Genomic DNA, 13,318 nt, shown 5'->3' with positions numbered 1-13,318 from the left:
CCCAGCTAGATGCTTTAAAAAGACTTCCCAGCTAGATGCTTTAAAAAGACTTCCCAGCTAGATGTTTTTTCTCCCATTTACCTCTGGCCTTAGAAAATACAGCTCAAGGTTTTAAGAGAGGCCCATGGTATCATTTTACTATTTGCCCATTCCTAATTATGTTTATCTCTGCCTTTGTTATCTTCTGTAACATGTAGGGTCAATGTCCTGCTTTTAGTCTGTAATTTCAGCTTTTATGACTTTGAGAATTGTTTTCTGCTATCAATCAAAAAGGGGGCCCCTTGTCTTAGGAGAATGGCCAAGGTTTTCTCTGCCTGGCATTGAAACATTTGAAAATCTTTTAGGCTCTCTCTAATATACAAGTCCTGATCAAACATTAATAAAATGCAGGCTTATGCCTGATGCCTCAACACTTTTCACATACTCTGTGTAACAGCAATGGGCACTTTCCTAAACCCTTGTCTCCAGCAAAAAACCTATTGTTGCAAGGCCCAATAAGGCATTCTGGACCAGCACACATGACCTACACTTGCCAATCCTGTCAACCACCCATCAGCAGCTCCTTTGCAAATCCTGCTACTGATTTCATTGGGTTCCCAGAGGGAGCCCTTTGCAGTGAATGTAAATTTTTTTAAAAAAAAAAAATCTCCTGGCATCAGTAAAATTTGAATCGGCCCCAAAGTATAATTAACAACAGAGCTGTAACATTGAGGGGTGGAGGGGATATCAGGGATGTCGTAACTCCTGTTCATAACATTTGCGCAACCAAGCAACTTTGGAGGCACGGCACATGTAAATAAATGTGGATCACACTCAGTTTCCTGCAGAGTCTTGAAGAGTTGATGAGGTTTTTTCATGGTAAAAGTATAGCACTGAGATTTTCAGTAAATTTGCACACGTTATATTGATCTTGCGAACAGCAGCCATCCTGGGAAAGATCAGTTGGTAGAGCATGAGACTCAGTCTCAGGGTCATGGATTTGAGCCCCATTTTGGGCGAAAGATTCCTGTATTGCAGAGGGTCGGACTAGGTGACCCTCGTAGTCCCTTCCAACTCTACAATTCCATGATTCTTAGAACGACAAAAAAAAAGATGCAAGCTACAACACTCCTGTTGTTTTTGTCCATGGAGTTTTCTTGGCAGGGATACTGGAGTGGCTTGCTGGTTCCTGCTCCAGCTGGATCACGTTTAGTCAAAACTCTCCACTATGACCTGTCCATCTTGGGTGGCCTTGCACGGCATAGCTCATAGCTTCTCTTAATTATTCAAACCCCTTCGCCATGACAAAACAGTGATCCATGAAGGAGATGGTTGGACAGTGTTCTCGAAGCTACCAACATGAGTTTGACCAAACTGCGGGAGGCAGTGGAAGACAGGGGTGCCTGGCGTGCTCTGGTCCATGGGGTCACGAAGAGTCAGACACGACTAAACGACAACAACAACACTCCACAAGCTTTTGGGAGCAACGCACTATCATATGTTGGTGTTGTTACGATTATCATTATTCTTCTTAAAACACTTATAGCCCACGTTTGTGATATAGTTCAAGATGGCTAACGAAAAAGTAGTAAAAAGGTAAAGGGATCCCTGACCATTAGGTCCAGTCGTGCCCGACTCTGGGGTTGCGGCGCTCTAAAATACCATAAAAAGCAACAGACCATAAAGAATAAGAAGCCAGCATTTTTTTATTAAAAAAAACCAGCTTAAACATAGCAATAATAAAAACATTTCAGAGCAGAATAATTGCATTTCAGTTGTGGAAAGCCTCAGCAATAAATTCTGGCCTCTAAAATGGAGGTGGAGAAACTTGCAGCCTTCCAGATGTTGTTGGACTCCAGCTCCCATAATAGAAGAGTTTGGATTTGATATCCCGCTTTATCACTACCCTAAGGAGTCTCAAAGCGGCTAACATTCTCCTTACCCTTCCTCCCCCACAACAAACACTCTGTGAGGTGAGTGGGGCTGAGAGACTTCAAAGAAGTGTGACTAGCCCAAGGTCGCCCAGCAGCTGCATGTGGAGGAGCGTAGACGCGAACCCGGTTCCCCAGATTACGAGACTACCGCTCTTAACCACTACACCACACTGGCTCTCCTAACCTCTGGCCATGCTGGAGGGGGAATGATGGGAGACAAACAACATATGGAGAGCCACTCCTCCTCTGGAAGCCAGGGGCTAGAGAAAGCCAACATGGTGCCCTCCATGTTGTAGAACATCTGCTCTGCATGCAGAAAGTTTGATCCCTGGCATCTTCAGAGACACACCTGCCTGAAGCCCTGGAGAGCTGTTGCTAGTGTAGACAATATTGAGCTAAATGGACCAATGATTTGAACCAGAATAAGGCAACTTCCTGTGTTCCTAACTCCAACTTCCTTTAACCCCCCAAAACATTGCCTATGGTCAGAGATGCTAAGAGTTATAGTTCAACACCTGAAGAGCATCATCTTGGCCACCTCTGTCTTGCTGCTGTAGTGCAAGGCCAGTAGGAGGAGAATGAAATGAGCCTCCCTAAGGAGTTGCAAAGCTTGCGTGTGGAGGGACTCCAAAGCTCCATCATTTCTTCCAAGCATACGGACAGGAGGACACTGCGGATGGTGTCCAGTTATAATATGCAGGCAGGCTCATATAGGAGAAGGCGGTCCGAACAGCACTTTAAATAACGCCTAGAAACAAAGCGAGAGCCCGATTGTTTGTTTATTGAACTGCAAAATTGCTCTTCATCCATTGATGGTCCCAGAGAAGTTTATAAAATGTTGAATAAAATTATAAAACCTACAGCAAAACAACTACAGTCATTATAAAACAGCAAATCATTATAATTATAAACAAGTGCAGCAGGAAATCCATAGCAACTTTGGCAGTGCTTTTTTTCCTTAAAAAATGTTTAGGGGGACTCTCATTTTCCTACTCATATTGAAATACTGCCCCTCAATGAGGCCAAACTTAGATTCACAAAAAGTTTAGGGGTATGTGTACCCCTGTGGCCCCCCAGAAAAAAAGGACTGAACTTTGGACAATTTAAGCAAACATCACCAAAGGCCTGAAAGAACAGATATGTCTTAACTTGGCCCTGGAAGTCTAGTGATGTAGTGATCACCTGCTAATTTATATCTTCTTTTTCCTCCAAGGAGATCACAGTTGTGCAAGCTTAGCACAAGTGGACTACAGTTTTATTCCCCATTCTTTTTGTTACCGGGATTAGTCCAAGGTTGATTGGATTACAGGTGGTCAATTCACTTCAGGGCACATGATTCTGCTGAGGCTAACGTCATCACCAAACAGGTTTCTTTACAATGAAGTTATCTCCATCCCTACCCAAAATTTCCTTAATCACCTGATCAAGGTGAGCAGGTCACCTGAGCTTCTTGCTTGCACAAGATTACGTCCCACATATACATGCACACACCTGTAGGCATCCCCAAATGCTAAATTTACCCATCGAATGTCACGGTGTGTCTTATTCACATTTAAGGACTAGCCTCCAGCTTTGGTGTTACAGCGATATATCAAAAGGGTATACACCTTCCTTGCCAAGCTAAATTAGAGCCTGCTTCCAACACCCTCTCCCTCCTATAAATATCTGCACTTAGGTTTAAACAGCTCAGAGCAAGCCAACAAACTTTAGCCTTTGAGTCAACAGTTATCTCATTTTACGACCACTTGTCATTGTCCGCCCAGTGTGTACCTCCTTTAACTGCAGCTAATTGTATTCATTTCTGGGACACTTTATCACAATAGAAGCTACCATCCCGATGACATTGCCTTATTCTCTCTTATCAGCGGCTACTAGCCAGGACGGCTACGTTCTCCCTCATGCCTCAGAATACCAGTTGCTGGGAATCGCAGGTGGGCAGAATTCTGTCGCAACCACGTCTGACTTGCAGGCTTCCCAAGGGCATCTGGTCGGCCACTGTTGCTGGAACTGAATGCTAGACTGGATGGGCAACTCCAAATTGGATTATTGCAATGCACTATACACGGGAGAGCTCTTGAAGATGACTCAGAAACTTCAACTGGTCCAGAACTTGGCAGCCAGATTATTGGCTGGGGCTCCCCATAGAATGTATATGATACAATCCATTTTATAACAGCTGCACTGGTTGTCAGTTGGTTTTCAGGACCAATTCAAGGTGTTTCAAGCCCTAAACAACTTGGGGTCTAACTATTGGAAAGACAGTCTCCTTTCATACGGACTTACTGGGTGTTAAGATCAACAGAAGGGGCCCCTCTTGCTGGTTCCACTACTTTCAGAGGTTCAGGTGTGTGAGTGAGAGAGAGATACCCAGTCATTATCTGTGGCATTCCCCAAGTTGTGGAATTCCCTCCCCACCGAAATGCAGTTGGCATTTTCCTTGCAGCTCTTTCAATGTATACGGAAGATCCAGCTCTTTACCCTGGCTTTTGACCCTTGAGATACACTTGTCTGTATTTTAGGACCCTCTCTAGTTGTGATTGGAATTTGCTTTAATCTATCTGCTTTTAATACTGTGTTTTCTGTTGCTGTAACCCACCCAGGGACCTTCGTGTGAAGGGCAGTTAATAAACTGAAATAAATAAATTGGAAGACTGCAAGCTGGACTCAAGTGCAACAGGGCTCTCCTTACCTGTGGTTCCCAGCAAATAGTACCCAGAACAGAACACTTGATAATACAGGTGTATTTAATTGATTAGTTATTAACTACAGTGGTACGTCAGGTTAAGTACTTAATTCGTTCCGGAGGTCCGTTCTTAACCTGAAACTGTTCTTAACCTGAAGCACCACTTTAGCTAATGGGGCCTCCCGCTGCCACCGTGCCACTGGAGCACGATTTCTGTTCTCATCCTGAAGCAAAGTTCTTAACCTGAAGCACTATTTCTGGGTAAGCAGAGTCTGTAACCTGAAGCGTATGTAACCCGAGGTACCACTGTAACTCAGAAATAAGTGGTTGGCTGACCTACATTTTGCGTCTCTTGAATGATTCAGAGGAACTTTTTCTAGATGGGATATAGAAGTGTAACTGGGTTTTGATAAAGCTCTCAGAACTTGTCTGCTAGAAAAATGCATTAGAGGGTTTTTTTGTTTTGTTTACGCTAACTGCTTTCTAAACCAAGCTAGTGAAACCTATATTAGCTCCTGCAAAAGAAGCATTTTAATAGGCCCATGCCTTGCTTAAACCACAAAGGGTCACCACTTACTAAGTCATACAAAGAGCAGACTCACTGAAATTACTAACTGTATACTTCTCAAGCTCCAAGACAAGCCTATTTCTCAAATAACTGAACCATCTTTTTCATTCCATTGAAAACCATAAAAATGCTATGTAGGGGGGTTGGGTGCCATTGAGAATGCATTATCTGGACAAGTTACCCGAACTCTCAAAGGCATGAATTGTGATGTTGCAACCAACTTGCAGTTTCCTCTGCAGTCAGTGGGCAGTTCAGAGAAGAGGGTTTCCTGGGAAGAGGGATTCACTGTTAAACCACTCTAAGCATTGCAGCTGTGTGAGGGCACCAAGGCTCTCCTAACAACTCTCAGCACCCTTAGCACACCACAGTTCCCAGGATTCTTTGAAGGGGGGGAGCCATGGCTGTTAAAGTGTTATCATAGTACAGTAAATGCATAGTGTCGATGTGACCATTTACTTGGGCTTTGATGAAAGGATGCATTTCCTGAGATTCCTGGAGAGGGCACTGGTGTCCTAGTAGAATGAGGAAGAACTACAGAAAGCAACCAAAAGTTCCCTGCTTCATAAATGTCATTGGCACATCTTTTACAGTTAGTGCTGAGTTGTTTCAATAAATGAACAGTCCCTTTTGATAGTAAATAAAGGTTGTTCCCAGGTGTCCGTTTATTGAGCATTTATCCTGATTTGTTTGCAGGGAGGCTGCACGCTGCTGTAGCAAACAGGCAAAAACTTTTGTGCATCTCCCTGTCACTTCCCTTATCATAGAAGGTGCTACCAGACTATTGCTATTTTGCAGGGAAGTTTCACCGGCAAATTGCAGGTTCCAGAGCTAAGATGCCCTCAGAAGTGTGGATTAGGAATTTACTGATGCACTATAATAACCTCCCTGCACACAAATCAAAACGAGTATTCAAAAGTCAGCCGGTGTCCTATAATACCTCCCCCCCCCCAAGCTTTGGGCACTTCCAAGATGTCACCATTTTCAGCTGAATTTGACCACACTGACTTGCTGGCTCAGGTTGCACAATTATAGTTGATTGGGAGGTCTTGTGCAACAAAGCTGTTTCTCCCTAAATATCAAACCTTTTCAAAGTAATAAAAATGTACATTCGAAAGTGTGAACTAGCACTTGCATTGGTGTAACATCATCTAACCTCGCTGCAAAAAAATAAATAAGTCTGAATTGAAACTCATCAAATAGCAAACTTCAAGAAACCTCCTTGAAAACTAATCAGAACAGTTGCTCAATAAGCAGGTTTTCTGGAGCCCTTTTGTGCAAACAAATCAGAAGGCATGATCTGAAAGCAGGTTGATTAGAAGAAACCAAAGAGCCCTGACGGCGTGGGGGGGGGGGGAGGCCGGTTGTTTGTCGCGCAAAAGCACTATATAAACTTTAGGTGAACAACCTGAATTTGCCTGTACGTATGTGAATCCCACCCTAAAATAACCAGAGGCTGTGAAGTCCAAAGTCAAACGTTCCAGCCAAACCGAGACCCTCACTATTTGTCTTGATCAGAAGCTGGCAGTATAGAAGTTCTTCCTGGGAACTGTGTGAAGCTGTGCGCAGAGATTTTATATACAGTACTGGGCAAAAAGTGATGCGTTATTTTGGCGGGCGTGGTGCCAGGAAAGGAAACAGCATTTTCTTTGCCACCCGCTTCTCTCCTGCTCTGTCTTGGCTTAAAGGGCTGTCCTGATCTACCCACGCAGCTACACGGCTCTTGAGAGTTGTCGGTGGGAGGGAAAGGCAAGCTCTTGACCGGGGAAGAGGGGACAGGCCGAAGGAGCCAGGCCATAGCTCTCGCCTCCCCACCTCAGCCAAGAGCCTCTCTGCACAGGCTCTGGAATGCGGACGGAGCGAAAGGGAAGGCAGGTGGCTCCAAATCACTGCAAGGGAGTGCGCGGAGCGGGAGCGGGCGCGGATGCCCATAGGCAGAAGCAGGCAGCGCTGGATGAAAAAACGGGGTTATTGGGAAGGTGGGGAGGGGAATCTACGCGCGCACACCCGGACGGATCTCCCTCAGTGAATATGGTTGCCAAGCAAGTCTGCGGACGATGCGCGTTTCTCACATCTCCCCGTCTTCACCCGTAGCCAATTGCCCTTGGTTTGGATTAGACGAAGGGGGAAAGGCAGTTGCAGCTTGCACGCCTCTCTCCGGGGGCGCCACCCCTTTGCTCCTTGCAACCCCCAGAGACTGTCGGAATATTCTGAGCAACCCCCCGGCCCCCATCACACACTACCCAAGGGAGGAAAAACTGCAAACTGTTGACGCACAGCCCTTGGGTAGGGTTAGCACAGGCAGCGCCCTAACAGCTGCATCCGAACCGCGCCTACTCAGAAGTAAGTTCTCTTAAGTTCCGTGGGTCTCCGGCTGAAAGCGCTGTTAGGTTGGATGTTCTTCGGAATAAACGGGTGTAGCCAATGCTGCAAATACCAGGCACGCTTATTACTTAACTATAGGTCTCAGTGAAATCAGTGGCGTTTATTCCTTCCCCCCGCAAAAGCAACCCCGACGGCCATGAAAGCTTGCGCCACACCGGCCTATCTTGTCACCCCTACAATTCCCCGGGTGTCTCTTTTCTTCCCTCGCTTTCATGAGCCAAACCCACATGCTGGCTGGATCAGCCCCTTTTCGCCAGCTTCTCTCCGCCTCAAGCGTCCCGCGGCTCCGACGGACCCCGATCCTAGCCAGTGCGCTTCGCTCGGGGAGCACCTGCTAGAAAAAGCCGAGCCTCCGGACCCCTCCCTGCCTCTGCCTATTGGCTGCCAAGTGACACCGGGGGGCGGATCCGCCTCGCCCCCTGCCGCCCAGCCCGTATTTAGCCGGTGGCGCTGGCGCTTTGGCCGCTTAGCTCGAAGCACGCCGACTGGTCGCGTCGAGGTTTAGTTTCTTTTGCAGTCTTCCCTTAGAAACGCACCGAGGGCATCGCCACTCCCGACCTCCGCAGTGCTTGGATTGGAGCCGCCTCGGCGCCGCCAGACTCCCCAGCAAGATGCCGCGCTCTTTCCTGGTGAAGAAGCATTTCTCGGCCAGCAAGAAGCCCAATTACAGCGAACTGGAAAGCCAGACTGGTAGGCGCGCTGCACCGGGTGGGGAAGGGATGGACCAGAAGGAGGAGAGATGGCGGCGCTGAGCGCTGAGCCAGTTTGGGGGGTTGACGGGGGGGGGGACTGCCAGGCGCAATTTGGTGCGCCCAGGGCGGGCGAGCGCACGTGGACGCACGGAGAGGGCGTGAGCCTCGGGTCATCCGAGCGCTCGGTGGGTTCCCCGGTTGCTTCAGGGTTAAGCATGGATGGGTCGATCGCTAAAACTTAAGCGGTATATCTGTTGGGGGCAGATGAGCGCTGGATCCGCTGCTATGGCAGGGAGATGTTAACTGGTGTTTCGGCTCTTTCACGTCTCCAAGGTTTGGCGGTAACTTTCTGCAGTTGGCTGGGAGTCAGTCCCGTTGGACACGGAGTGGAGACTTGTTTAGTCTCCACGGTTAAGTTCTAGACCGGGGAGGGAGGACTTGCTGGACTACAGCTCCCATCGCCCCTGAGTATAAAGTTATGGTGGCTGGGGTTGATGGGAGATGGGAGTCTCAACAGCCACTGGAGGCCACAGCTGCCCTAGCCCTAGTGCAAACCTAGTAATGCTGGTGCTCCCTAGGCTACTTGAGTTTACGGCTTGCTTCTGAGTCATGCTGTGTGAGTTGTGACGCTGTCCTATACCTTGAAGAAAGTTGGTTTTGTTTTCCAAGTACTGGGAAACAGGTGGCACTGGGAGAGCTAAGCCATCAAATAGCTCAGTTGGCTAGAGTGTGGTGCTCATAGCGGCAAGGTTACAGGTTCGATCCCGGTGTGGGACCCAGGACTAGTAGACGATCCTCAGGGTCCCTTCCAACTCTACATTTCTGATTCATGGAGGGTGGGGAATGTTGTGGGTGAGGAAGGATCCAGCACCTGCCTAACTTGTCTCCAGTGCTGCATGCTCTCTTTATAACCATTGGCTTTTAAAAAAATCTCTTTGCAGTGATCGTCTCCCCGTGTTTTTATGAGAAGTACCCCATCTCTGTCATCCCCCAGCCTGATCTGCTGAGTGCTGGTTCCTACTACCCTCCACTTGTATGGGACACAGGGCTGCTCTCCAATTTCTTCACCTCTGAGCCGGAGTACAAGAAAAGTGCCACTTCTCCACCCAGCCCTGGTTCCAAACCTCTGGACCTGACCTCCAGCGAAGAGGAGGATGGCAAGACAACCTCTGACCCGCCCAGCCCAGCTTCTTCTGCCACCGAAGCGGAGAAATTCCACTGCAGCCAATGCAACAAGTCCTACTCCACCTTTGCAGGCCTTTCCAAGCACAGACAATTGCACTGCGACTCCCAAGCCAGGAAATCTTTCAGCTGCAAAAACTGTGAGAAGGAGTACGTGAGCCTGGGAGCTCTCAAGATGCACATCCGAAGCCATACCCTGCCCTGCGTGTGTAAAATTTGCGGCAAAGCCTTCTCCAGGCCTTGGCTCCTGCAGGGCCACATCAGAACGCACACTGGTAAAGCCATTCTTCTGTTTGTTTCTAGTCACTCTTATCTCTTCTCTCACCCCAGCCCCCCTCCTTCTCTCCCCATTGCTTCCAACCTGATTCAAGTCAACACTGCATGCAGTTTATCTAGGAGATAAGGGATTCTCTCTCTCTCTCTGAAAAAAATTACTTGCTAACCAACATTTCTGAGCAAAATCCACCTGCAATCCCTCCCAAATTCAGTTCCCTATTTGCAAACAATGCACGAGAGCAGATTTGCACATTGGGGGCTCCTGTTCATAGCAGATTGTTGGTTGCTTTTATTCCAACTCCACACAGTGAAGCAATTATCTGATTAGTCCAGCATGTACCCCAATCCCTCCTCCCTTTCCTTTTCTTTCCATGTGGCTCATCCTGGCACAGTGCAGGGTGCACTGTGCTCTGGGCCCGTGGCGGGGAGGAAGTGATCTGTATCACGTTACTGTGCCCGCAAACTTGGCATGCACACCCACCCTGTCGGCTCAGCAGGCTGCTCAGTCATGTGAACTGTCCTTGAGTCACTCTTGCACAAAGGGGCACTCTGACTGGAAAGGGCTTTGCACCAGAGAGCCTCGCAGTCCAACGCTGCAGGCATGTGTAATGTCAACACAGAGGCTGGGGATGGGCTCTAATGAAGTACTCTCCTTGGGGGTTTAAGCAGGAGGCATTTCCTTCCTTACCCCCGCCTTCTCTCTAGCTCCCTGTATTCCAAGGATGAGTGAGGTGTTGCTCAGGGGGGTTGTGGAGGGGAGAATAGTGCTTTTAATTGCTTCATTTGAACACAGCTCTCATCCCAAAGGGCTTCCCTCTGGCACACAAATCCTCCCCTTCAAGGAGACATAAGCTTGCTTCCCTGCACAAAAGGTGCTGTTGGGATGCATCATTCCAGGCCTTGTTGATTTGCATTGTTCCACTAATGGGTAACTGCTGGAGGAGGAGGGAAGTACCTTGGAAAGGAGGGGGGAGAGGGAAAGAGAGAGGTGACCGGTCAGCCCAGGCAGGTGCTTTTAATGTAGCCATGCTGCTTTCCCCCCTGGTTCACCTGTTACTGTATCGCCCCAGGCTGAACACCAGACTCCACAGCTGCCAGGCTGTGGAAGCGCTTTTAGCTTTTAATCCAAGGAGTATCACATTCACAATGCATCTCCCTCCAAGCCGGCCTTGATAGTTTAATTGTTACTTGGTGCTGATTTCACACCCTCTTAGAGGTTCTAAAGATGTTGCCTGAAGGAAGCCAGAAAGACTTAATTGTGCTTTTTTCCAAATTGAGCACGCCTGTTTGTTAGTTCCAAAAGAACTTCTCTGACAGGAATTCATCCTGTTTAGTCTTTTCAGCATGGAAGAGTTTGAAGCGGATGGTGCAGGGCCTGGGGGGGGGGGTGGAGGGAAGGAAGGAGTGGAGAGCAGGGAAGCCGCTCTGGGAAGGATATAGCTATACTTGGATCTGTGAAGCTTCCAGGGCGGCCAGACTGATGCAATTAGTGCTTTGCGTTTTGCACAGCTCACAGTGAGCCAACAGATGAGATAATTTGCATGTTGCACGATGCAGAATTATTATTTTTTATTCTGTCAAACGAGACTTCTGAATGACTTACCTGTTGGCGCAAATGCCCACTGCTCTGCATGTTTACTCAAAAGTTAAGTCTTGCTATGGTTTATAGAGCTTACTTCCTGGATCAATTTGTAAATTTACTGAAACTGAAGTCCCATCCATGGTCAAAATCTAGCCGATGGGAGAGAGAGAAGCATTTGTCCCCTTGAAGTCAGGAGCTGAGAAGTGCTTAGCTTCCAATGACTCTCTCCTCCTAACACCTGATCCTTAAGCCATTTAAATGGAAATAAATTCCACCGAAATTGGTAGGAACTAATTTCCCTCTGCTTCAACCTGCTTACAAATGGGTTGACTCTTTCTTACCTGTTTGATCCTGGGTACCTCATTTAAATATACATTAGCTTGGCTTCTTGTTACCTGTTTCTTCAAACCATTAAACTTGCAGGTGCATGGGCCAGTCTTGGAACTTCGGGTTTAACGTTCCCTTCTACTTTTGTCTCCATAGGCGAGAAACCGTTTTCCTGCACACACTGCAACAGGGCCTTTGCTGACCGCTCCAACCTCCGCGCCCACCTGCAGACTCACTCGGATGTCAAGAAGTACCAGTGCAAAACCTGCTCCCGGACTTTCTCCAGAATGTCACTTCTCCACAAGCATGAAGAAACGGGCTGCACTGGGGCGCGCTGAGAGATCTTCCCTCTTGCATCTTAGGAAAAGAAGAAGCAGAAAAATGCTACAGACTCTCATCCATGCCAATTGCATATATTGTAACTAGCGCCTCTAGGAATATAGTTTTTCCCATTTGAGTTCAGCTGCCAGGGCAAAACTTGTCTTCTACCTGCTTCAGGCCTCGCAGTGACATTCAGAATACTTCTCCCTCTCCCTTTGGTTTTAAAAGTCTGGTTCCGCACTCCCTGGCCATGGCAGAATGCTTCTTGGTTTAGGCAGAGTGAGGCTGGTTTGCAAAAGCAACAAGCATTCTGATGTTTTATTAGTGTAAGGACTGTTCAGAAAGTGTTCAGCATCTCCCAGTATTGAGCCTTACACCTAGCTGGCCTGAAGGACCACAGTATTTTTTTTATTTCTGGGGGTGTTGGGGGAAGAAAAAATAATCTGCTGTTAACTGTTGACCCTGAATTGATATGCCCCTCAAGGAGGACAAAAGCAAAGTGTTCCCAACAACCCCCACTCAATTCTCTTTTGCTCTAAGCGTTGTATATACCCCCCCCCAAACACACCCTCCCAAGAAGGTGTAACTATGCAGTAATACAGTATTGCATTAGCTCCGAGGCAGCTGCTTCCACCACCAGCACAATGATAATTTGCAATGCCTCAAAGATTAACAATGTCTATAGAAGGCATTGGGTAGCCATTTCAAACAAGACTCCTGTTTACAGAGCAGCTATGCACTCAAGCACCTGTTAATATGACTTCTTTTAACAACTGCTTTTCAAAAGAACTGTGACTAATAGCAGGCACTTGTCAGGCGATACAATAGCAGCCTGTGTAGAGAGGCTGCCCATTGACAGGTGTGTGCCAAAAGAACTATTTATGGTTATTGACAGGTGCCTCCTGAATGCATCTTTCTTTTGTACATTGTTTCCACATCATAAACAACAGGAAGAAAAAAAAAGAGAAAAGGGTATGTTTACATTTCAAAGGTACACTGGTATTTATATATTTTTGTGCCACGATTTTATACTGATTCAAAACTTTTTTATATATAATTATATACAATTTATTGATATTCAATAAAATGGTTAATTTATAATCTGGTCTTGTGCTATTACTCTGCTTTCTAGGGACTTGTATTCCAGTGTAAAATCGCATGCTTTAACGCTGCAGAAGTTAGCTGTGGTTACATCCCTACAAGTTAGTCTTGACTAACCCAAGTCTCTGCTAACTTGTTCTGTTATAAAAACGGGGTGAAAAATCCACAGCTAGGAAGTAATGAAAGAAAAAACTCCTATGCGTTTCTTACTCATTTCAGTAAGGCTGGAACAAGAGAACTTGCCAAATACATTGAGCGCCACGTTAGTAAACAACTTATTCAGGAAAGCCT

The 13,318-nt window shown here is 47.1% G+C and overlaps 1 protein-coding gene across 1 annotated transcript; it reads left to right on the top strand.

The window, feature by feature from the left end:
- Positions 1–7,051: 7,051 nt before the first annotated feature.
- SNAI1 (snail family transcriptional repressor 1) lies at positions 7,052–13,027 on the top strand. Its single transcript, XM_083509909.1, has 3 exons — positions 7,052–8,236; positions 9,180–9,695; positions 11,762–13,027. The coding sequence occupies exons 1-3, from the start codon at positions 8,158–8,160 to the stop codon at positions 11,941–11,943; spliced, it is 777 nt and encodes a 258-aa protein (XP_083366035.1). The 5' UTR covers positions 7,052–8,157; the 3' UTR covers positions 11,944–13,027.
- The last annotated feature ends 291 nt before the right edge of the window (positions 13,028–13,318 follow it).

The sequence above is a fragment of the Podarcis liolepis genome (genome assembly GCF_965112155.1).
Source record: "Podarcis liolepis genome assembly, chromosome: 6".
Taxonomy (NCBI): Eukaryota; Metazoa; Chordata; class Lepidosauria; order Squamata; family Lacertidae; genus Podarcis; species Podarcis liolepis.
Note: the sequence above shows the minus strand (reverse complement) of the source record. Positions and strands in the feature narration are given on the sequence as shown.